We start from the raw sequence: 24,459 nt of genomic DNA on the forward strand, positions 1-24,459 counted from the left end.
GGTAGCCCAGCCCCCATACCTATGCGTAAAGCTCTGTTAAGGATATCGAGATGTTTTGGAACATAATATAATGAAATGCATAATAAGAGATAGGACACCTCAAGTGGAAAATGGAAAATCTTCTGTTAGGATTAAGAGATAGGACACCTCTATGAATACTCTACTCTTATTTTATAAAGTAATGAATGCACCTAAAAAAAGAAATTTCTCTCAAAGCCTTCATGCAAATAGAACAAACATTTGTATATATTTCATTTCTGTCCAATCAAAAGAGTTTTTTAGTTTTTTAGAAGATAAAAGTCAAAATGCTTATTTGATGCCCTTATTGAAATTTAAAAGGTCTGCAACATAATGCAATACTATGGTCCCAAACATCCTCTTTGTTTCTAACTTTACATGAGATGGAGAGAGATAAGGTGGGGGAGTAGTCTGAATGATTTGTTCAAATTTAGATTTTGTTTTTTTTTTTTTAATGTTTTTGGAAAAGATGCTTGAAATGTAGGATGGGTTTTTGATGCGAGAGAGAGAGAGAGGACTGTGCCTATGGTTTTCCTTTAATGGGACAATTCCTTTAACCTCCCTCCCACATACTAAAGGAATAGTCCAGCTGATTTATATATAGTTTTATACAGGTCAAGTGTACTTGTAGAAATCGTCAATAGTTGGGTGGATAACTTGTGGGGACAAATCCTTCTCGGTGCAAGCTATAAAAGTAAATGTAAACTACGATCGATGCATGACTGCATTTGTTTTTAAGGCTGCGATTGGTTGCAATGCAAACGCAAATATGTACATTACATATTTGCCCATTTTTTGGTTCATGAATGTGAATCGTGTTTACATTTTAAACCGTTTTTGGTTCACATTTTAAACCGTTTTTGCATTCATCTTGTTTTTTTGAAATCAGTGCAAAAGTGTGGACCCATCATTAAATGCTCCAATTATTTTATGCTCCAATGTCTTAACTTTGGTCAAAAAGTTAATTATCAAAAGAACACAAAATTGTATCCAAAAAATAGGTACAGTAATGCTCTCTTCTCAGAGTACAAAAGTGTCAGAAAATATATTTTTGCTCTGATAATCATTATTTTTTTACGTATCAAACAAACGCTCGCAAATGCAACCCCGGTTCGGCGTTTATATCACAAACAAACAGAGCCTAAGGCTCAGTTTGGAAGGAGTACAAATACAAATATGTACAGTGCAAATACATACAAAATACAAGGTTTTGCACTCTACAAATTTGTATTTGTATTTGGAAGGAGTATACTGTACATATTTGCATTTATACTCTTTCCAAACTGAGCCTAAGTGTACTAGATAAGATGTTAGAGGGGGAAAAAGGAGAGTAAACTTTTGGCTTAGACTGTTGCCTTATTTGCTTAGAGAGTAATAAAATGGTGTGGTCCTCAGTCCATAAGCAAAAGAATAAAGGAGGGAAGAAATGGAGAACAATTTTACATTGCTTTTTGTAATTCAAAATTTACACCTCAGGGAGATGCAAATGGCACAATTTTGACATAATTTTACTAAGTGTCTTCAAACCGTTGTTGATCCGGGCTGTTGAATGGTTTGAGCCACCCATGATTTGTATTTTACCTCTTCTACCTATTCCCCCCCCACCCCACCCCATCACACCCACCCACCCACCCAAAAAAAAAAAAAAAACGAGAACACTTTACCGCCACCCAGCTCCGCCGCAATATACTAATAACTCTCCTAGTTTACTAGAACAATCCAACTAATGTACCAATTGAGCCATCTCTCAATTAGGGGTGCTCACGGTTTGATTAACCGAACTATGGAGTGATTTTCTGGACCGAATCAACTTGTTTGGATTTTACATTTAACCGAACTGAAACTGAACCGATGCAATCAGTTAACCGTGGTTTGGTTTTTCGAGTTTTTTATATCCTCAAAATTTAAAAAAAAGGGAACTGGGAGATAGGGAGAGTGGGAGTCTGAGAGAGTGTCACCGAAGCAGGAGGGGTCACCAGTGTCGGAGGCCATTGGTGATTCGGTTGGAGGGCGGAGCGCCGAAGGCCATCGATCCATTGGGGAAGAATGAAGAAGAGAACTGAGAGAGAGAGAGAGAGAGAGAGAGAGAGAGAGAGAGAGAGAGAGAGAGAGAAGGGAAAGGCGTGGCGGGTGTCAGGCTGTTGTGGAAGCAGGAGGGATCACCAGTGTCGGAGGCTGTCGGTTATTCAATCAGAGGGCGGAGTGCCGAAGGTCATCGCCCATGAGTCCGTTGGGGAAAAACAAAGAAGACTAGAAGAGAATTGGGACTAGGAGAGTGGGAGTCTGAAAGATTGAGAGTCCGAGAGAGAGAGCTTAGAGAGAGAGAGAGGGAAATAAAGGGAAAAGGGAAAGGCATGGGTGTCAGACAAGCTATTCGCTAGTCTGGTTGTCAGTCTGCTAGACTAGCGAACTGAAAAGTCTTAGTAGATTTTCAAAAAAAATATATATAATATAATATATAATATATAATATTAATATAATTTCTATAGTATTATATAAATATATATTACTGTATATATATCGGTCGATTCGGTTAACTACCATTTTTTTTAAATGGTTAACTGAAATCGAACCGAAACTATTAGTTTTTTGAAAACATCGAACTATTCGATTAACCAATTTTTCAGTTCGATTTTGATCGGTTCGATTTTTCGGTTTTTTTTTTTCTCACCCCTACCCTCAGTTGAGAACTTGTTAAGTGTTTGTGACAATAGAAAAAGTGAACCAGGTTTAGTCCATTTTTGTGTTGGGTTCCTTTCTTATGAGGTGGGGCCCACTCACTTTAAGTAAAGACAAAAAGAAAAAAAGTAAACAATAAGAGAAGGAAAAGAAGGGGTTAAGGAAAGACCATCATTCTCTCATCTCAACACACTCATTCATTGGGTGACTTTTGGGCTTGAGATTAGGGTTTTCTTGGAAGGGTTCAAGTAAGAAGAAGCTGCTATGAAGGCCATACCCACACTAAGATTTGTGTTGCTATTCATCTCCGAAAAGATTGTCAACAGTTGTTTGTTCTCTCCGAGGTGAGAAGATTATTCTTGTTTTATTGTTGTGAACCACTATTTTTTGTGAGGATTTGAGCTGAACCAAAAAGGTTTTCTCTCGATGATATCATCTTCTAGTTGTTGCTATAGAGGAATACATTGTAATCCCATTATTACTGTCAGAGAGGTTTTTCATGTTAAAAATTGGTGTTGCATGTTGATCTTTTGTAGCTTTGATGTTTCTTTATTATTCCTACCTTATTGCTGTTATTCTGAGTTGCTGTGACTTGAGTCGACTACCTCATGCCTGGGTTGTGTAGAAGTAGTCAATTACTAGGAACAAGGTACTACGACTCCAAAATACGGCATTTTACCATCATAATAGCATATTCTAAAGATGCAATTAGCCTACTAGAAAGCTTACTTGAACTACTTGATGTAGCTCTGGAATGGGTTCAAACATGATAACATGCTTGAAAGAGCACATGCATAAACTGCACCTTTTCATCTAAGGATTAAGCCATGAAGATAGGCATAGGAGAAGTCTTATATATTATGAATTCACTACACCTAAAGGCAGAGCTGTCATGGTGTTCAAAATTCAAGTGTATCTTCTTAGACTTGACAAACTGAACATGGAAAGAGTCATGAGCCAAGGGAGAAAACTCTTGGAATAATGGATCTTGTGGTTATTTATTAGCTTTGAAGACTGGAAAAGCTGTTATTTCTTTGATTGTTGTCACAAAAATTGAGCCAATGAATGAGTAATAGGATGGCCTGCAAAAAGTGTTAAAATCTTATCATTATTTATTCCAAAGGGAGATAAATTTCAGTGGAAACGGGATAAAAGAAGGAAAGAAAAAGGGTCTTGATTGTATAGTGGCCCCTCACATGAGAAAAGTGCCATCTGACTGATTTGACTGATCGACACACAGATTCAATCGGTAAGGGACCCTCACATTAATTATTTTCCCTGATTAAATTAAGGGATGGTGTATTGATACCAAAGAAAAAGCAAAAGTTAAAGGAAAATAACTGATTCTCTATATAAGTTGTTTATTGTTTTTATTAGTTTCTTGGATTTATAGAGTTTTTCTTATTATTGAAAAGAAAAGAAAAAAAAATGTCCGATTGTAAAGTTTGATTTTGCAAATCAAGTTTCAAGGTGTTGCAAAACCAAAGAGTATTGATTATTGGAAAGATAATTTTAAGAGATGTATTATAATATGTTTTGAAATTAAGATACACATGAATGCGACATGAAAATTCGAATTAATCCTAAACAATATATTAATAAGGCTAAATATGAATTTTAGATTACTATAAATAAGCTATTACACATAAGATATGCATACTTACTTTTATGTGATGATGTGAAGTGTGAAGTACGGGGACTGACTTATTAAATGTTGCAAAATGATGAATGAAATAAAAAATACATGTATGATGAGTATTTCTCAATTCTCATAAAATCAATATAATTTGGGTTAATATTTATCATGGTTTTAAAATTGGATCGGACCGGAAAAATCGGGAACTAGTCATCTGATCGATTCTATTTTTCCCTAAAATCGTTGATTTTGGTCAACGAACCGCTGAACCGGGTGGTTAATCGTTCAAACCGTTTGAACGGTTTTGACCGTTTTTTATTTTTTTTTGAAAATTTTTATTTTTTTATTATGTTGTCAAAACGGGCCAAGCATTTGGTTCAAACAGTCCGACTGTTTGACCCGATAACCAAACCCCTGACCGGGTTCGGTCACTAGGTCGGTTTTAAAAACCATGATATCTATAGATACATAAATTTTAATAGTCATTTTTTTATATTAGTTAACAAATATCATCTAAGAAGAGAGAATGTAAAATCTAAGATCCTGAATACATATAAATGTGACAAGGAACTAAAACATCGGGGTAGGTTTATCATCTTTCAATCTAATGACCAGTGTTTAGATTTACTTATTTGTAGTTTTACACCAACAACATTATAGGTTATGCCAATTAGGCCCCGTTCACTTTTTGGTAAGTTATTTACCCAGGTAAGTGTTTCCTAGGTAAGTACATTTACCCATTTTCTTTTATTTTTCAAGTAAATAAGGTAATAACTGTTTTAGCCACAAAATTCCATTATTAAAAGGGACATTTTTGTCCCATTTAAGTGTTAGAAACTTTACCCCCAGGTGGAAAAGTTATTTACCCACCTTGGATATGGGTATCACTTAGGAGTGAGCATGGGTTGGTTGGATTCAGTTCCATGGCAGAACTTGGAACCTACCCTGTAGGGGTTAGTTCCAAGTTTTTGGAACCAGAACCTACCTTGCAAAGGTCAGTTCCAAGGTCGGTTCTAGCCTTGGTGGCTCTGGGGTCGGTTCTAGGGTCTACCCGTGGAACTTGTTCTTTCTTTAACCCCCTCCCTTTCAAAGAAAAAAAAAAAATAAGAAGCATGTTCTTAAAAACTTGATTTTCAATAAATATAATATATATTTTAAAACTTATATTATCTTTATTGATTACATTGAGTAACTTAATGTGTAGATTATTATTATATGGTTCAAAACTTATAATTTAAATTTAAACTTTGTAAACATTAGATTTTACATTACTTATTATACACATTCAAATATTAAAATGAAAACAAATGATAAAATAACTTAAGTAACTTAATGGTAAAGTGAGACTATGACCTTTGTAACCATCAATGCTTGGGTTCAAATCTTCACATTTCCAAAAGTATTTTGGGGTTTATTCCAAGGCAAGATCGATTCCAAGGCAGATTTCACTAAGGCCAACCAAGGTCAGTTCGGGTAGGGGGCTGGACCTTACACTGTAACAAATTGGGTAGGCTCGGTTCAAGGCCGATTTGAGGTTGGTTCCATTTGGTTCCGAGTAGAATCTACCCATTTACTCACCCCTAATATCACTTACCTAGCGGGGGGGGGGGGGGGGGGGGGAGGAGTTTTTTACCCACCTTGGAGATGGGTATCACTTATTTGGGTAAGTGATACCTAGGAAAATAATTTTTTCCTAATCCCCACATAAATATTAAAAGAGAACCTGGGTTTCTTGGCCAATGGAAACCAAAATCCCATTGACCAACTTTCCGTCCTCTCAAAATCCCAAAAAAGAACACCCCCTTAGGGTAATTTAATGGCATTGAAAATTCAACTAACTAGACAAATTTGAATTTGAAAATTTGTCATAAATATATGAGTTAATAAGAGAAAAATTATAAGAGTGAATTATAGATAATAGTGAAAGAAATGGTTCGACTATGATATGGAAAAGATATGATATCTGAAAACATCTGATGAGTCAACTAGAATCATAAATGTAGTAGTTAATTAGGTGTTATTTATCAAAATTCATGGGTGAGTTTTGATTGGTCAAAACTCTTCAATACCATGTCTTTCATACATCATAGATTTTCCCTAAAAGAAAATGTAGGAGAGAGAGTGCATTAAAAATTTGTAACATTTTGGTTGGAAACTGGGTGGAATCAAGTGGAGTTTCAGCCATTCCACGTGCTAGTAACCTAAAAGCCGATACATATAAGAGCCAGCACATATCTATATTTTAGATATTGTTGCAAATAGATATACACATAGTTACAATTAGGGGGTGTTCGACAACATGGCTGGTTTTGTTTTTGAAAACAACTACCATGTCAACAAAAACAATGTAATTTTGCTGATGTGGCAGTTGGTTTAAAACAAAACCAACCATGTTATCGAACACCCCCAAATTGAACTCCAATTTTATTAATGTGAATGGGGTTAAAATCATTTTCCCTTCTGAATATTGCAGTTACAATTTCATTCCTTTATGGCAAAAAACAAGGTATCTCAACCCTTTTTACACTTTAGACAAATGTAGCCTTAAGAGAAGAGTATATGAAAATAAATCACAATAACACCACATGTGTAAAGAAGAAAAGAATAAAGTATAAGGGAAATACTCTCTCCAGTCTCCACAAAGAAATGTAACTCTTCTTGAGAGTGGTGCCTCTATTAATGTGACCATCTCTTCAGCACTCCTCCAATGGAATGACAAAGAACAACTTTTCTTACAAAAAACAGTGAAATAAAGTCATCTATATATCCAACAGTTTTATTCAATGGATCATGAGTGCAAAGGAAAGAAAACATCTCGTAGAGACAGCAATAAAGTGTACTACTATGTGTGATATGCTAGAAAAGCTCCATTAGTTTCAACTCTAACCAGTAATAACACCACACTCACTCCATAATGGAATCCACCTAATACCCACCAAACCCCATTTTCATGCATACATCAGGGTTGAAAAACTCTTGCACAAATGACTGAGATTTGGCACAAAACACACAGTGCACAAGAAACATAGAACAACTGAAGTGGAAATGCCCTCAAGGACAAGATACATTTTTTCAATGTTTTCCCCTAACACCCCTTGTACATAACCTATACGAGGTGTGTGTCTGTTACAGTTTAATGTTAAATCGTCCAATCAAATTTTGATTAAAGACAAATCGTGTATGTGATACCCATATCTATCTATTGTTGTATAAAGTAAATATTTGTTTTGGATTCAAAGGCCATAAAAGTTAAATCCAACTACTATATATTATATATGTGATTAATAATTGATATTTATTACTTGCTCTCATACTAGTATTATATAAAATGAATACTTACTTTGGATTCGGTGTAAGTTATTAAAATTAAAGTTAAATCCAAATACTATATATTCATTTATAATTAATCATTATTTCATGCACGTGCTCTTTTACTGATATAGTGGAAATAAGAATGTAGCACCACCTTAGTAAAGTAGAATGATTTTCCCTTCTAGCTTGGCAAATTGAATCAGCAGAAGAATACATCACATAAAGTTCAAATTTTTGTAGCGCAGCTACAGAAGTATCTACTGACCACAACACATTTTTGACCACATTCACTCAGCCGCACATTGGGAACATCTCTTATATATTCATATATCGCCGATGTTCTCAATGTGCAGCTGTACAAATGTGGCCAACAATGTGTTGTGATCAGTAGATCCAGGCTCCTAAAAAGCAGTTACATAGACACCCCATATCTCCCATCTGAATACAACCCTACTGGATAAAGACACAACATCCCACTCCCCTCCATGTGATAAACTGAGTGTTGAACCAGAACACTTAGAATAATAGTGACAACCACCTTGTTGATTGTCTTAGAGCTCTCTCTCTCTCTCTGATAGAGCATTCCTCACATCAACCTCACAACATGTTTCAGCCACACATCGAAAATATCTCCTATATTTATATATTATTATTTATGGAAGATATTCTTATGGTGAGATGTGATTGTGAGGAGCAAATCCCAATTCCATTGAGTAATGATTTTAGTGAGTGGGCTTAATTCATCAGCTTCCTGCCTTGGATGTTGACTCGTTCCAAAGGCAAGAAGACGATTGTGAATATGTTCTACTTTCAAGCCAACGAGAGATAAAGTAATAAACATGTATGGGGATTACCCAGTGAAAGAGCGGTCATTGATTGGATCACCACTCAGCTTAGATATGGGTAGATATTCCCAATCATACTAATAGGACAAGTCCCACCCCACCACTAGCATCTGGGGCCAATCTCTGGCCATCTGATATGTCCAAAACCCACCTTGGTCTAGACATAGGCATGGACCATAGATGAGCCAATAAGAATATTAGGCGTTGGCAAAGGCCTACAGCCTACCATCTCACCGTGGAACTGTGGAAGGAACAATTGGAATAACCAAGCAGATTGCCATTGCAGGTTCAACCTGCACATCTACAAGGATAAGTGCCCCAATCTTTACATCAGCATATTCAACCTGATGGCAGTTTTATCTCCCCGGGTAAGTGTGATTCTTAGGGTAGGGTGGTGGCTAGGGGTGTCAATTGGACTGGATTTGGTCCAATCTGGTCCAGTCCAGTGCATCACAAATGGACCAGGTCCAATCCCAATCCAATGAATATTTTAGACCATTTTGGATCAGTCCAGTTCAATGTTTGGACCATACACCTATATTCCTATCTTCTATCAACGGACTAGATATTGGCTCAATCCAACCCAATCTAATATAATTTTATTACGGATAGACCAAGTCCAATCCAATCTAATAAATACTTTGGCCCATTAAGTTTGGACTGATCCAATTTAGGTGACGTTCGGTAGCGTATATATATTGTAGACGGGACCGTTTTGGTCTTGTTCATGGTAAGATATGGCGTTCTGCTATGTGTGGATGGTATTCGTCCACAAAATAGCATAGATAGGGACGAGCCACACCCCAATTTATCGTCCATAATATTTTTTTTGTGGATGGTCCACACTATGTGGACAGTTTGTGGGAAGGTTTCAGTGCAATGCATCTGCATTACATTAGTCCAATTACTCTCATTTTATTTAATCTTTTAATAATTTTTAATTTTTAATTTTTAATATTTTATCAATAAAATAATAAATTTTAATGTTAATTCTAGCACAAGTCCGACAGTTCTCCTTCTCAACTCTTTTTTCATTATTTAAGTATTAAATTTTTAATATTTTATCAATAAAATAATATATAAAATATTAATTTTTTATTTTTTAATTTTTAAATTAATATTTTTTAATTATTTAAAAAATGCAATTGTTGTCTACATATTGATGCATTTTTTTCAATTTATTTACTATATAAAATATAAAAATTAGATATTTATGATCGACTGTGTAGATCTCCTATAAAATGTATATGAGGGACATGGAATCAAAAAGTGTGGTGTGGACCAATCCACCACACATACAGAACGCCATCATGGGTGTGGGCTGGTCCAATGCACACAATCTATCCACAGTTCAAAACAGTTATGGACTATGGTATGGTGTAGATTGGTCCCTACCCACACCCACCAATTTCTCATCCACACTACAGAACACCCCCTTAATATGTCTTGTTGGTCCATTCAATCTATCCAAATTGATTTTGGTTTAGGCTGAGTCCAATCCAAATTAAACCCGGTCCATTGACACCCATAGTGGTGGCAGCCAATTTTGGTAAAGTTTAAAGCTGCTTTACCAATCCAAATGGAAGCAATAACTATTTTGAAAGGATTGTAAATTGTTCATAAATGTGGGTTTCATCTAGGAGTGGAGTCTGGAATTTTTTTTTTTAATAGGAAATCAAAATAAAAATGGAATATAGATGGGGATTGTGGGAATTCTCAAGGCATAGGGGACCATGGCTTCCCTCCACCACTTCCTAACTCTGCCCCTGGTTTCATCGGATTCAAAGTTTCAAAAGCAATTGTCTTCACCAGCCATAGACCTTATCAATTGAGCCGGTTTGTATTTGCTAAACAGACATGCAGTGGAACACCTGTTAAACTTAATGGAAGTATAGGAAAAGTGCAGCTAAAAAGTGTAGCAGGTCCCAACTCTCTCAAGTGCCAGCAGGCCCATCACCATGGAATGGATCCCCAAGCTCTCCTATTTCTAAGAAATCCACATGCCACGAGCCCATGCAGCTTGTGAGATGCCTTCGTGTCTAGCCAAATACTTGTATGTGCCACTACAAACAAGTTTCAAATACATGTATCAAGCATATCGTATGGTATCAATAATTCTCTGAAACCTCAAATAAGGGATGTTTTTGAATTTGGCCAATTCTCGGAAACCTCAAATAAGGGGTGTTTTGGAATTTGGCTACTTTCAGGGGATGTGGCCATGAATTTAGTATTTTACTTCTACTTTTCTTCTTCCTACTTTATTTTCTTCTCCCTTAGAGCTCAATCTCTCTTTGAGTCTTGACTCTCAACATCATTCCAAGTACACCATACCAAGCAACCGGCTCTCTTTTTCTTTTTCACGAGAATCACTTTTTTATTAATCTCTGAGGAAAGAAGCTGGAGGGAAAAAATCACTTAAGGTACCAATTTACATATTCAATCTAATGATTCAAAGTGCTGATATATATATTTTTTTTCTTAAAAATGAACTATACAACAAGGTAGTCATCCCTCAAACCCCTAAAACCCTCAACCCACATGAAGATGAGAAATCAGTTAGACACTTTATCAGCAGGCTAATTAGCACTTTCAAAGTATTGATACCCTGGGTACACAAAAATCATATATCCAAAGTTCTTAACAATTGATATTCTATTTTTTTTATTTTTTTTAGTTTGATAAATTCTCAGCTACATATATTAGGATTGATATTAATGCTTGAGGAAAATCAATGATGCTGAAAATACATCATACGGGAAGAGCTTTGGCCAATCAAACCTCCCCCACCCCCTTTGATTTTGATAAAAACCACATGTTTTATAATATTTGTTGATTGGTTATAAATTTTCCAGTATCATGTTTTCCTTATATCATACTAATGGGGACCCATGTGATGTACAGGCTTTGTTCAGCGAAAGCTAAACAATAGAAATAAATAGAAGTATATAATTATTTTATATTTTAACTTTTTAATAACCAATTCGATCAAACTTGACTCGATCAAACTTGACTCGAGTTGGTCAATTTTCTAGTATTTTCGATCAGCTTTGGTCTAGCAATTTTTCAACTTGACCAAGTTAGGTTAGTTTCGATTTGGCCATTTGTAAATCGACCAAAACTGAATCAACCCGACCATAGATATATTAATATTTTATATTTTAAATATATTCTTTTTAATACAGGAAAGTGGAAAAATTCACATATTTCTTAGTATAAAATATTTTATATCATAAATTTATTTTTTTAATTTTTTTAACAATACCACTATAATTTATTAAATTTAAATTTAATTTTTATGTTTAAATCTTTTGAACAAACAAACCAAACCAAAAATAGACCCAAACTAATACAACCCAAGTTGCCAAGTTTTCACTAATGGTCAATCAGCTTTAGGTGACAAACTCCCAACCTAACCAGGTCGATTTAGTTGGCGAAACAACTTGCAAACGAACTGAATCAATCCTTGAACACTCCTAATTTCAGCTAAATTAATAGTCTAATCTTTAATAAATAACAATAGTTTAATCTCTAACAATTATTGAAAATAAAATACACAATTATTGAAAATAAATTTATAATGAAAATACAATAGATATCTAATAAAAATACAATAAATACTGAAAATATATTAAATTAGTCAATAACTAGTGCAATGTCAAATAATAGTTTAATCTCTAATTAATGTTAATCAATAAATTATAAAAGATACATAATTACTAAAAATAAATTTATAACAAAAATACAATAAATATGATAAATTAAATTCCAAAAGTTAAATAATAGTTATTTAATCTCCAATAATTATTGACAATTTACTGTTAAATAACAAAACAAAAATAAATTAATAAAAATTTATTGAGAACATATTTACAAAAAAATATAATAAATAATTAGTGAAAATAAAATAAATATTAATTATATTATATAAAAAATATAATGAATATACACTATTATTGTAAAATTATTACTAATAAATATTATTTTTTTGAAAAGTTATTTTCTATATTTATTAATTGATATAAGTGAAATTATTTATTTAAATAATATTTTTATTTAAAATTTTAAAATATTAATTATTTATTGAATTTAATAATCTGCAAAATTATAATTAGTATCATTATTACGTAATTCGTCATTAACTCTATAAAATTAATATTTTATTATTAATATGAATATTATGAAGTCTTATTATCTTCTAATTTTAAGAATTTTTTAAATTTATTACATAATTTCGTTATTTTAGTTATTTAAAATTTAGTCATGTTAAATATTTCGTTATTTAAATATTCAAATAATATGTAAAATATATAAAAATTTTCATTATTTGAATTTTATTTATTTTAATGTTATGATGTAATATTAAATATTTTGTTAGATAATTATTTAGCTATTTTTTATTTTTTGTTATTTAAGACAATTAGTTATTGTAATATTTAAATATTGTTTTATTTTTTAATTTTAAATTTGTATTACTTGAATAACATTTAAATTTAATAATTTGTAAAATTATAATTTATATTGTTACTACATAATTTCATGATGAATTTTCTAAAAATATAAAACTATTAATAATATGAATATTATTAAATCTATTATAATTATTTTTTTTTGTGTTTTGAATAAATATTTTAAAGTTAGTATATAATTTCCTTATAATATTTAAACAATTCTGAAAATTTTTAATTGAAACTTTCTTTAGATAGATATAGATAAAAAGTGGGGGAAAGGATAAATAGGAATTAAAGATAGTTTAGGAGGGAATCTCTATACTAAATTATAGATGATTTTAGAGATAAATAGGAGTTAGAGATAATTTAGGAGATAAATAGGAATTAGAGACAATTTAGGAGAAAGTGGTGCCACTTGGCTAAACATTAGAAAAGCAAATCTCTCATTATTTATGATTGTTAAAAATAGTTAAGCCTATGTTATTTTCTTATTGATTTAATGGGTAATTATACAGAATTAAAAAATAAAAAAAAAACAAAAAATTAGGAAGGGAGGTTTGGAGCAAGGAGAGGACCCCTAATGTTTAAATTCATTAAACAGCTCTAATCTCAATATTTATCATTTTGATAACCTGAAAAAAACGATACATATTGTTTGATCTAACAATACAAATTGAGAATTATGTACCTATAAGAAAAGAAAATAGAAAATTGAGTAATTGACTGAGAAAGGAAGAAGGAATAGAAAAGAAATATCTAGGAAGATTGTCATTTGTCAAAGGAATTTACGTTGGCCTCCTTTCCCTTTTGTCACTATTTGGAAGGGTAAGAAATCAAACTACCTCCCTGCTTTTCTTGGTCGTTTCATGTTCACTCCAAGAGCAAAAGGACACAATCAGTGCGCTGCTCTTGGAGGAATACAGTACCCCACGACAACTACCTTCTTCTTCAAACACTTACTGATCATACCCAACTCCTATTTTAGTCTACCTTCGTTCACCCTTCTCCCTCCTCAGCGTCAGCATGGAGAAGGCCTCGACTGAGATTGATCTAGATGAGTGGGAATTCCTCTCTGATGATGGATTCCTTGACCTCCATCACCATGAGGAGGAGGATCGGAAGAGACTCTCCTTGAAGGAGACGATGAGTGGATTTTATCCGAAAGATCCATTCTCCATGAACTATTTCATCTGCCCATCGCCCACGACTTGTCGACCTGTCTTCGAGACGCCCAGCAGCTCAAGTGATCTGACAAGTGGGGATCAGCTTCTTCCGGTTCCAGTTGTGGGGATCGGTATCATTCCAGCAGCGATATCGGAGAAGATCAAAGCTCCGAAGCTGGGAGCGATGGCAGCAGATCAAGACACTGCCTCGCAAGTCTTCTTCAAGAAACTGAAGGAGAACGAATTCGTCGACATGAATTTCATGGACTCGCCAAAGTCCACAAGTGTTGGAATTGAGCCTCAAACAGAGGAGAAAGAAGAGGCAATTAAGCAAGAGACGGTGAAGAAGGAAGACTACATGGATTCAGTGATCAAAGAAGAGATCAATTGGGAATGTGATGCTGGTGGCCTTGGCATTTGGAAATGGAGAATTAATGGAATTGGTTCTCTTTGCTCCATAGGTGCGGTTGCTGCCACTATCTGCATGTTCATCTTCGGAAGCCATCAAAGACACAAACACCATCACCAACAGCTTCAGTTTCAGATCTACGCCGATGACAACAAGGTTTGGTTAATTGGTTATCTGAAACTGGATTGCTTAATGGACCAATATCTTGTGAAATCTAAAAAGCTAATCAATCCAAATTTTGGATGCAGAGTATCAAACAGGTGGTTAACGGTGCGACTAGATTGAATCAAACACTTTCTGCGGTGAGCGGCGTTCCACTGGCTAGAGCTCAGATATCCTTTGGCGGTTACTATGATGGCCTTTAAGTTGGAGGAGCCGAACTTGGCTGGCAGTTGGCACCATCGATCCATAGCTATGTTACAGTATTAGTATTTGCTTGCTATGTTAAATTGTTAATTGAAGATGATTCATATAAAATCTTCACACATCTGTACATGGAAAGAGGTTGGTTTAGTTCACATCTGCTCCCCACTATTTGGTTTACTTTAATTGAGTAATTTTACATATAAAACCTTGCTATGTTAAATTGGTTTACTTGATGTATGGGGCGCAGATCTGAATTCATAAATTCTGGCTATTATAACTTATGGACATATATGTTCCCAATGTGCTCCCGTGCTTTTACAGTGTGTGCAGAAAGAGTTTTTGCTTGAATGGAATTTGGTTCTGATTAAACATATTGAAGATGACGGTGTAACTGGTGTTTGGAACCAATGTTTTTTTTCTATTTGATATCATTGTTGTTGCTGCCACAGTCATGTCAGCATGTTGATCCTAATAATAATAAAACACTAAAAGGGGCATTTTCTCAAACTATACCACCTTTCTGATTTCCAAGACATGATTTGAGTAAATGTCTTCCAGAAAAAATGCAAACCAAACATCAAGGCACTGATGTGGGGCTATTTTTTGACGAAATTGCATCAGTTCCAAACACCAGCTTAATCTAATGAACGTCAACTTCTCAAGGCATTTGATTGTTTCTTCGTTGAATTTGAGGTCATTGTCGTTTTGGGGTGATCTATACGGAGAGATGTGTATTATCACCTTTGAGAGTCACTTTAGCGTATCATAATTATCATTTGTGTTTCTACCTTCGACATCAATTTGAGGTTTCTATAAACAACCTCCAGTACATGCATGTTTGAAGTATGCATGCCAATCATATAAAGGTCTGGACACAATCTGGTCTTGTCTTGTTTTCGCCCTTTCAAGGAAACCCTGCTAACCTCTTAGACTCCTAGTTTGGTTTGGGTAAAACATTGTCAAATGGAATTGAATTCGATCCATTATAAACACAAGAGAATAACATTTTTTTTTTGTTTTTTCTTTCCTTTTTTGATAAATGAACATTAGGGCTATGCTTAGTTCTACGGGCATTTATTAGAAAAATGCCGCCACATCAGCACCACATAGTCATTGGCATTAGACCTGTTCATGGGCCGGGCCGGGCCGAACCGGGCTTTGACTCTTTATTAACAGAAAACTGTTAGACCCGAGCCCGAGCCCGAGCCCGAGCCCGGCCCGACCAACGGGCCTACAACTTGGGCCCGAAGCCCGACCTAATAAAAGAAATTCAAAATTTTCCGACATTTTCTATTTTAATTTAAATGTTTTTTTCCCCTATTTAAATGAACAATGGGCCTACAAGTGAATCAATGACCTCAAATCAAAAAATTTATTCAAATAGACATCACATAGGGTTTTTACTTAGGCTTAACTATAGGTCGGGCCGGGTTTACTTAAGTTTAACTATAGGTCGGGCCAGGCCGGGCTCAGGCCGGGCTATTTTGGCAAAGCCCGAGCCCGGCTCGAATTTTATGCGGGTCGGGCTTTTTGGCCCGAGGTTAAGCCCGCGGGCCAAAAATCCTGTTCAAGCCCGTTCGGGGGTTGGGCCGGGCCGGGCCAGCCCGTCGGGCCACCCGGCCCATGAACAGGTCTAATTGGCATTTATTGTTCATGAAACTACTATTTGGTTTCAGCGTTTATCAAATAAATACTAAAATCCTGAAACACTTGGATTTATGTGCTTGAGGCATTGGGGGAAATTTCAAATCCTGCTTTCTCCCAACACCCTAATGTTTACTGAAATGAAATGCCGACCTGAAGTGTTGAAAGCTGAGGTGGAAGATATCTTCATGGGGGTGTTACTTGAAACACCCATGCATGAAATGCCCAACCAAACAACAAAAGCAATAAATGATTTTTCTTTTTTTTTTTTGTCGGCAAAAAACAAATCAAAGAAAACACCATTGAAGGATATTTCTAAAAATATTTACATCAATGTTTTTCAGTTAAACATTTATCTGAGAAACACCCCATCTATAAACATCTATAAAACCAAACACATACTCATGCAATCGATCTGAAACTAGGAATGAACATTGGTCAGGCCTTGTGGCCTGCCCAGGCCTGATAATACACATCTGGGCCTGATCTCATCCAGTCATTTGGGCTGGTCCATATGAATTAATAGTATTTATCAATACAGTAAAATTGATTATTGCAATTTTGTTAACTATATTCCTAATTGGTTAACATGTAAAATTCGTATTTTTAACTATTACCTATTATTTGTGGAATATCACTCACTTTCATTATAAGAACCGTTGTATCATGCATGAAAAAATGAAATGAAAGTAAAAGAAGATAACAAGCAAAGGTATATATATCTATAGGTTGGGTGCGTGCGAGGAGAGGAGCCCATAATGTGGCAGGTTTCTCTTTTTTTTTTTGTTTTCGTTCTTTGTTAACTTGTATAAATAATTATATAAAATCAAATATTTGAACTATAATATCTAGTATTTTAGACATACAAAAGAGATGATGCTGCCCAGGATCGAACTGGGGACCTTTAGTGTGTAAGACTAACGTGATAACCACTACACCACAGCATCTCTGATGAATGCTTTAAACGTTCAATAAAATATATTATAAATGACATATGACCCATTTAAACAGATGCTACAATTTACCACAAACACTTGTTACCCTGAAAGTATTCAAAAACAAATGAAACGACACCACTGATTACCGATCGATCGACGGAAACTGTTAACCAGAGAACAATCCAATTTCAGTTGGATCGGTAAATATTATTCATCCATGCACATGCTGGCAAAGTACTAAGATTGAACACAACACGTACAGGCTGGCTTTAGAACGTCAAACCAGAACCGTAATATCTCTTTCACTGCCCCTTCCTTGTGTTCTTCCTCTGGAGATGTCCTGAGCTTTGAAATGTCCTTGACATCTGAGCATTAATGCCGGTAGCTAGTGCCCTAGCTGAGTGCCAAAAGCCTTGGTACTGATCATACAAATGATTTAAGATCCATCCTTTTTCTCTTGGTAGGGAGGAGACTACGTGCTTAAACTCTCCCTTGATCAGTTCCTCTTCTTCCTCCAAATATATATTTAGGACAAGGGCGAGTTTGCGTGGTCGACATAGAGCTTTGCCCACAAGGGTGGAGTTAGGATTTTTTATTAAGGGGAGCCAAAATCTAGAAAACATGGATAGGAGGGCCAAAAGCTAGAAAACATGAATAAAGGGATTAAAATACAAGTGGAACTTAAATAGATTTAAAAGAAACTTTGAAGGCATAAGGGGGACAATGCTCCCCTCCGCCACCCCCTTTTACGGTCTGAGACAGGCTTAGCCTTGTTTACGTTTGGCAGGCTTACGTTAGGGACATCACCGTCATTTTCGTCCGTAAGATTTTTGGGAGAATTGATGTTATCTTCAGGCATACCACCAAAAGCTTAACGTACTATTTGAGGAGGGGTGATCGACCTCCTTGGGTGCCTAACCTTAGTACTCCTAGACCTTCATCCCTTGCGGGGCGGTCCTGGTTAGTGGCTAGCATGGCTACCAGGGTTCCTCATGGGCTCACACATGCTCATGGGGACAGTGTTGGATCGGCACTGTGTTGCCGACACTCAAGGGAGGCTTGGCATGCGGGCCTGGCTCAAGCATGGCCCAAGCTGAGTGAGCTACCCCTTTGCCTCTAATGCACGGGTGTGTTCCGGCCCAAGCGGTTGCTTATCAACATGGCACACAGGTGCCAGTCATCATCGGCATACAGGAGACCCTTCACATCCGTGCCAAGTCACCTCTTCGGCGCACAGTCGCCTTGCATTATGGTCATCCCCCTTTAGCATGTAAGCGGTGCCTCCCATGGACCGGTCTGAGCTAGCCGAGTGCCCCGACCATTGGACTTGAGGTCATAATCCAGTGCTAATGACTTTGGTGGAGCCATCCCATCGGGCAACTCCTAGCCTCTAAGCGCATTAAGGCTTGTCCTGGCCTACCTTGGCCTGGACGCCGCACGGGTTTCTTCCGCTGTAGAATACCCCCGTGACAGTTGGTATCAGAGTGAGCTAGCTAATTGCTGCCGTAGTTGGTTTTCAACAGATTAGCCTAGAGCCAGTTGAAGCGGTCATCACGACAAGCAGTAGCATTGTGGGGTGCGGTCCCTAGGCACTTCCACCCAGGATCGAGCAGATTTCAAATCAGGCCTGGCAAGAGGCCATTCATTATTCGTGTCCCCATTCCAATGACCCTAAAATAGTTTCCCTTGCGGGGGCAGACGCATTGGTTGTTGTCCTCATGCGGGGGCAGACACGTGAGCCTTGTTAGGAATGTGGGTACACTAGCCGTTGGAGCATGGCGGCCCTACACCGGCAAAGTATCAGGTGGACATGCTTAGTTTTCAGGTAGAACACTTGCAGCAACAGAAGCTCGTCACAAGGCGAGTGCATGTTCGGCAACATCATAGGTAAAAGTTGTCACCACTCGCACAGATTGCGGTCAGGTCTCCTTGAGGCAGTAGTAGTGGGGCCCCCTCGGAGTGAAGATGTAGCCCGAGTCGCCGAGGCGAAGCGTAGTTTCGAGGGCCAAGAGAGCATAAGCCATGGCTAGGTTTGACTAACCCGAATCGGCGAGGTAAAGTCTACAAGCCAGAATGGTGAAAGGGTACACAGGTCATCGCCAACATGAGGAGTAGACCTATCAGCGTATTCAGTAGCATCACTGAAAAGCTACCAAGAAGACGGTTGAGCCTTGAGGTAAGATGATACATGGGGCGGACCTCTGCGAAGCACCACACACATTTCTTTGAGGGCCCTTCTTTCACAGTTCAATGGCATAGCCATTGCGCGGTTTGAGTAATCTCAACACTGGGGGTGAAGTCCAGGCAGGCCAACATGGTGAAATGGTTCCGTCCCCATAAATGGACACCAATATAGGTGAGACTCGGGTTGGCCAGGCGAGCCCTGAAACTGGTAGAAGAGTGGATGGCACAGGACATAGACGCCCATTCACGAAAGGACTCATTGTCGAGGACGACAATGAATTGAGTGGGGGAGCCTGTTACGGTCTGACACAGGCTTAGCCTTGCCTACGCTTGGCAGGCTTACGTTAGGGACATCACCGTCATTTTTGCCTATAAGATTTTTGGGAGAATTGATGTTATCTTCAGGTAGACCACCAAAAGCTTAACGTACTCTTTGAGGAGGGGTGGTCAACCACCTTAGGTGCCTAACCTTGGCACTCCTAGACCTTCATCCCTTGCGGGGCAGCCCTGGTTAATGGCTAGTATGGCTACCAGGGTTCCTCATGGGCTCACACATGCTCATGGGGACAGTGTTGGACCGGCACTGCGCTGCCAACACTCAAGGGGCTTGGCATGCGAACATGGCTCAAGCATGACCCTTCACCTCACCAGCCCCTTGCCCAAGCTGAGTGAGCTACCCCGTTGCCTCTAGCGCATGGGTGTGTTCCAGCCCAAGCGGTTGCCTATCAACATGGCACACAGGTGCCCATCATCATCGGCATACAGGAGACCCTTCACATCGGTGCCAAGTCACCTCTTTGGCGCACAGTCACCTTGCATTATGGTCGTCCCCTTTTAGCACGTAAGCGGCGCCTCCCATGGACCGGTCTGAGCCAGCCGAGTGCCCCGGCCATTAGACTTGAGGTCATGATCCAGTGCTACTGACTTTGGTGGAGCCATCCCATCGAGCAACTCCTAGCCACTAAGCGCATTAAGGCTTGTCCTGGCCTACCTTGGCCTGGACGCCGCATGGGTTTCTTCAGCTGTAAAACTACCCCCGTAACACCCTAACTCTGCCCCTGCTTGTCCAGATGAGATGAGATGAGATTAGAAAAATGATCAACAAGACAACTTGGGATTTGGGATCCCACTATTGGTAGTTTGTCACACAGTCCTCAGATCCTCTCAACACTTCATAGGGAGCGAGCATCTTTCCATGGAAAGCGTATTAGCTGGAGACAAAATCATATACACCCGGCTGAACTATTTATCACAGTTGAACACGCTAATACTCACTGACTACCTATTACGGTTGAACACACTCAGACGGGCCGGCCTGTTCAATTATGAGTGTGTATGATTTTGTCTCCAGTTCATCTGAACTGCTTTCCAATGAAAATATAAGTATAGAGATGTTAATTTCCATAAGTGAGTTCTTTGTAGAGACACTACTCCATTCTTTTTTGTCTTATTTGCCTAGTTAAGTGTGGTGTACCTAGAAACAAATTGACCCGATTCAATCAGGCCTTTCCGAACTAAAACATGAGCCACCTGATTCGCTTGTCTAAAAAGACCCATTTGTTCCATTGTCAGTCTTCTGTGGATTCCACAGTAATGCACTTTGGCGTGAAGTGATGAAAACATGAAGTTGGAAGCAACAAAGATGTGGAGGGTGTTTGGTTCTGTTTATGTTTATTGAGGGTGCTAAATAGGCACCACTTCAGCATTTTCTCTCTTTTTCTCTTTTGCATGCATCAAAAATGAGAAAAGTACATCAACTTTGGCTTATGTGCATGCCAGTCGTTTGTGGAAGTTATTTTTTAAAGCTTCCACAAACAGCCAAGCATTTTTTCACTGTTATACTGATGTGGAGCCTGGTGGCAACTAGTGCCGCCTAGTTGTCATAAACAGTTTTAATTATTGCATTTCTTGATTTTACCAGCAAATAAAATACAAACGTTTATTCAATAAACATAAACGGAACCAAACACATACGTGATTTAAACCCTTTACCTCCCCAGATTTCCCATACAAAATTATCCATCTCTTTTATCTAACAAAAGGTCGAACAACTTATGGGGTTTAGTAAAATGCAAATTATAAACTATAGGGTAGTAGTAAATTCGTAAAAGTATAGGGGGTGATTTAGTAAATGCCCCTTTTTAATGAGCCAAAAATTGACATGTAACCAGTGTTTTTAAAACCAAATTGGACCAGATGGTTGGACCAGAAAAATCAGAAATTGGTCACTTGACCAGTTCCGTTTCACCCCAAAACTGTTTTTTGGCCAAAATTGTTGGTTTGGTCAGTGAACTGTTTGACCCAAGAAAAAAAATTGTCGAATTGTCGACCCAGACAACGATTTGACGGTTTGACCGCCCAGGTTAGCGATTTATTGATTTTGGCCAAAAAGCTGTTTTGGGGTGAAACAGAACCAGTCCCAGTTTTCCTGATCCGACCATTTGGTCTGGTCTAATTTTAAAAACACTAATTTTTTTTGTCAAAACGAACTGTCCATTCTAACTAAATGGTCCAACCGTTCAATCAGGGAACTGGTTCCAAAACGATTCCCTATCCAGTCCGGTTTTAAAAACCTTGTATGCAACTATGAATAAGATTGTTTTTTTGGTAGACATTGAAACAATAAGGCCACAATGTTAACGATTGCATGAATATGATGTATCAACAAATAGGGGTATAAAGGGAGCGAATTCAAAGCCAATCACATCATATTCAAATTAGAATCCAATTAAAGCAATTGTAGTTCAAATTCAATTCAATATCCAACAAATCTATATCTATTCTACTTATAAAAGTGAGAATGAGGAGGTATTGGCTTCTAGAATTTTTCTTTACTGAAATACCCCTCCTCTTGAATTTAGTTCATCTCCATTGAAAGGGCAAAAAATGTAATTAAAAGAATATCATTAATTACATTCAATTACCTCTCATTAAGTAGTCTCACATTTAAGTCATTAAATAAATAACATTCTTTCTCATTGAATCCAAAATTTATACTTTTGTTTATCATCATTAAATTCCACTAATAAATGCATACACAACAATTATTAATAGAATGAAATTTTATATTTTTAAAATAAATGCTAGAAATGAAATCATATTTTCCATCTAGGTCATGGGTAAGTACTTCAACCATGTGGGTCAAATGGATAATTTCATGATATCATAAATAAATAATACAAATTTAGAAACATAAGAAATCCAAAAAACTTATAAAAGTTGAATGAGGAGGTATTGATTATAGAATTTTTCTTTACTGAAATATCCCTCCTCTTGAATTTAGCTCATCTCCATTGAAAGAGCATAAAATTTAATTAAAATAATACCATTAAGTACATTGAATTACCTTCATTAAGTCTCACATTTAAATCATTAAATAAATCACATTTTCTCTCATTGAATCCAACATTTATACTTTTGTTTATCATCATTAAATTCCACTAATAAATTCATACACAATAATTATTAATACAATGGAATTTTATATTTTTAAAATAAACATAGAAATGAAATCATATTTTTCATCTAGGTGGTGGGTAAGTAGTTCAACCATTTGTGTTAAATGGATAATTTCATGATGTCATAAATAAATAATAAAAATTTAGAAATAAAAAAGACTTTTGTTTGTCATCATTAAATTACACTAATAAATCCATACACAATAATTATTAATAGAATGGAATTTTATATTTTAAAATAAACCTAGAAATGAAATCATATTTTCCATGTAGGTCGTGGGTAAGTACTTCAACTATTTGGGTCAAATGGATAATTTCATGATGTCATAAATAAATAATACAAATTTAGAAATATAAGAAATACAAAAAATATAGAAAAAAATAAATTTTGAAAAAAAATTGGATGCATTGCTATTATTATATATTTGTCATATTAAAAAATAACAATGATAAAATAGATATAATTTTATTAATTAAGGACATCAAATATACAATTTAAAACCAATGGGAAATTGAACCATATTCTTATCTAGGGGGTGTGTTAGTGGTTCAACCTTTCAGGTCAAATAGGTTAACCCATGATGTATAATTAAAAATATTTTTTTTTTAAATAGATTAGTACAAGAAAACATGAAACAATTTTGTCTATAATATTATATATTAATAATATAAACAAAGATAAGTATGATAAATAATAATTATTTTATCAATGATTTAAATGAAATGTAAAATGAAACCATTTCCATATCTAGATGGTAGGTAGGTCAATGAACTAACATTCCGGGTCAAATGGGTCAATCTATGATGTCATAACTAAATAAAGAATATTAAATACATACATACATACATATATAAACTCAAAGAAAAATATAAGTTTTGTATAAAGCATTTTGATACAATTCTATTGTTATATATTCACCATATTAAACAAAAATAAATGTGAAATATCGATGATGAAAATAGAATGCATGATTTAAAATCAACTGAAAAAGTAAAATGATTTTTCCATCCAAGTGATGGGTTAGTGGTTAAACTATCCATGTCAAATGGATGCTATTATTAAATAATAAAATACATAAAATTGTAGAAAATGTAGATTAATGTCATCATCATTTGATACTACCACGTGCAAAAATAAATGTAAAAATAAGAATTGCTTTTATTGATGATGCAAATGGAACACATGATTTAAAATCAATCGAGAAAAAGGAAAAAAATGGTTTTTTCATCCAAGTGGTGGGTTAGTGGTTCAACTGTCCATGTCAAATGGATCAACACATGGTGTTATTGTTAAATAATGAAATTCTAGAAAATATAGAAATTTGTAGATAATTTTGGGTACATTCTATAATATTATAT

At 36.1% G+C, this 24,459-nt stretch overlaps 1 protein-coding gene and 1 non-coding gene across 2 annotated transcripts; one reads left to right on the top strand and one right to left on the bottom strand.

Annotated features, from left to right (window-relative positions):
• The first annotated feature begins 13,817 nt into the window (after nt 1–13,817).
• Nucleotides 13,818–15,245, top strand: LOC104595396 (uncharacterized). Its single transcript, XM_010256119.2, has 2 exons — nt 13,818–14,666; nt 14,759–15,245. Exons 1-2 carry the CDS (start codon nt 13,962–13,964, stop codon nt 14,873–14,875), a joined length of 822 nt encoding a protein of 273 aa, XP_010254421.2. The 5' UTR covers nt 13,818–13,961; the 3' UTR covers nt 14,876–15,245.
• A 2,149-nt stretch (nt 15,246–17,394) lies between these two features.
• Nucleotides 17,395–17,467, bottom strand: TRNAV-UAC (transfer RNA valine (anticodon UAC)). Its single transcript has one exon. It is a non-coding gene; the product is annotated as a tRNA-Val (tRNA).
• Between the last annotated feature and the right edge of the window lie 6,992 nt (nt 17,468–24,459).

The sequence above is a fragment of the Nelumbo nucifera genome, chromosome 2 (assembly GCF_055504915.1).
Source record: "Nelumbo nucifera cultivar China Antique chromosome 2, China Antique-T2T, whole genome shotgun sequence".
Lineage (NCBI taxonomy): Eukaryota > Viridiplantae > Streptophyta > Magnoliopsida > Proteales > Nelumbonaceae > Nelumbo > Nelumbo nucifera.

What these genes read in the sequence shown, in the direction of transcription:
- LOC104595396 (XM_010256119.2), top strand. Translation starts at nt 13,962, where the DNA reads ATGGAGAAGGCCTCGACTGAGATTGATCTAGATGAGTGGGAATTCCTC. An exon ending in TCTACGCCGATGACAACAAG is followed by an intron (nt 14,667 to 14,758) that starts GTTTGGTTAATT and finishes TTTTGGATGCAG; the next exon opens with AGTATCAAACAGGTGGTTAA.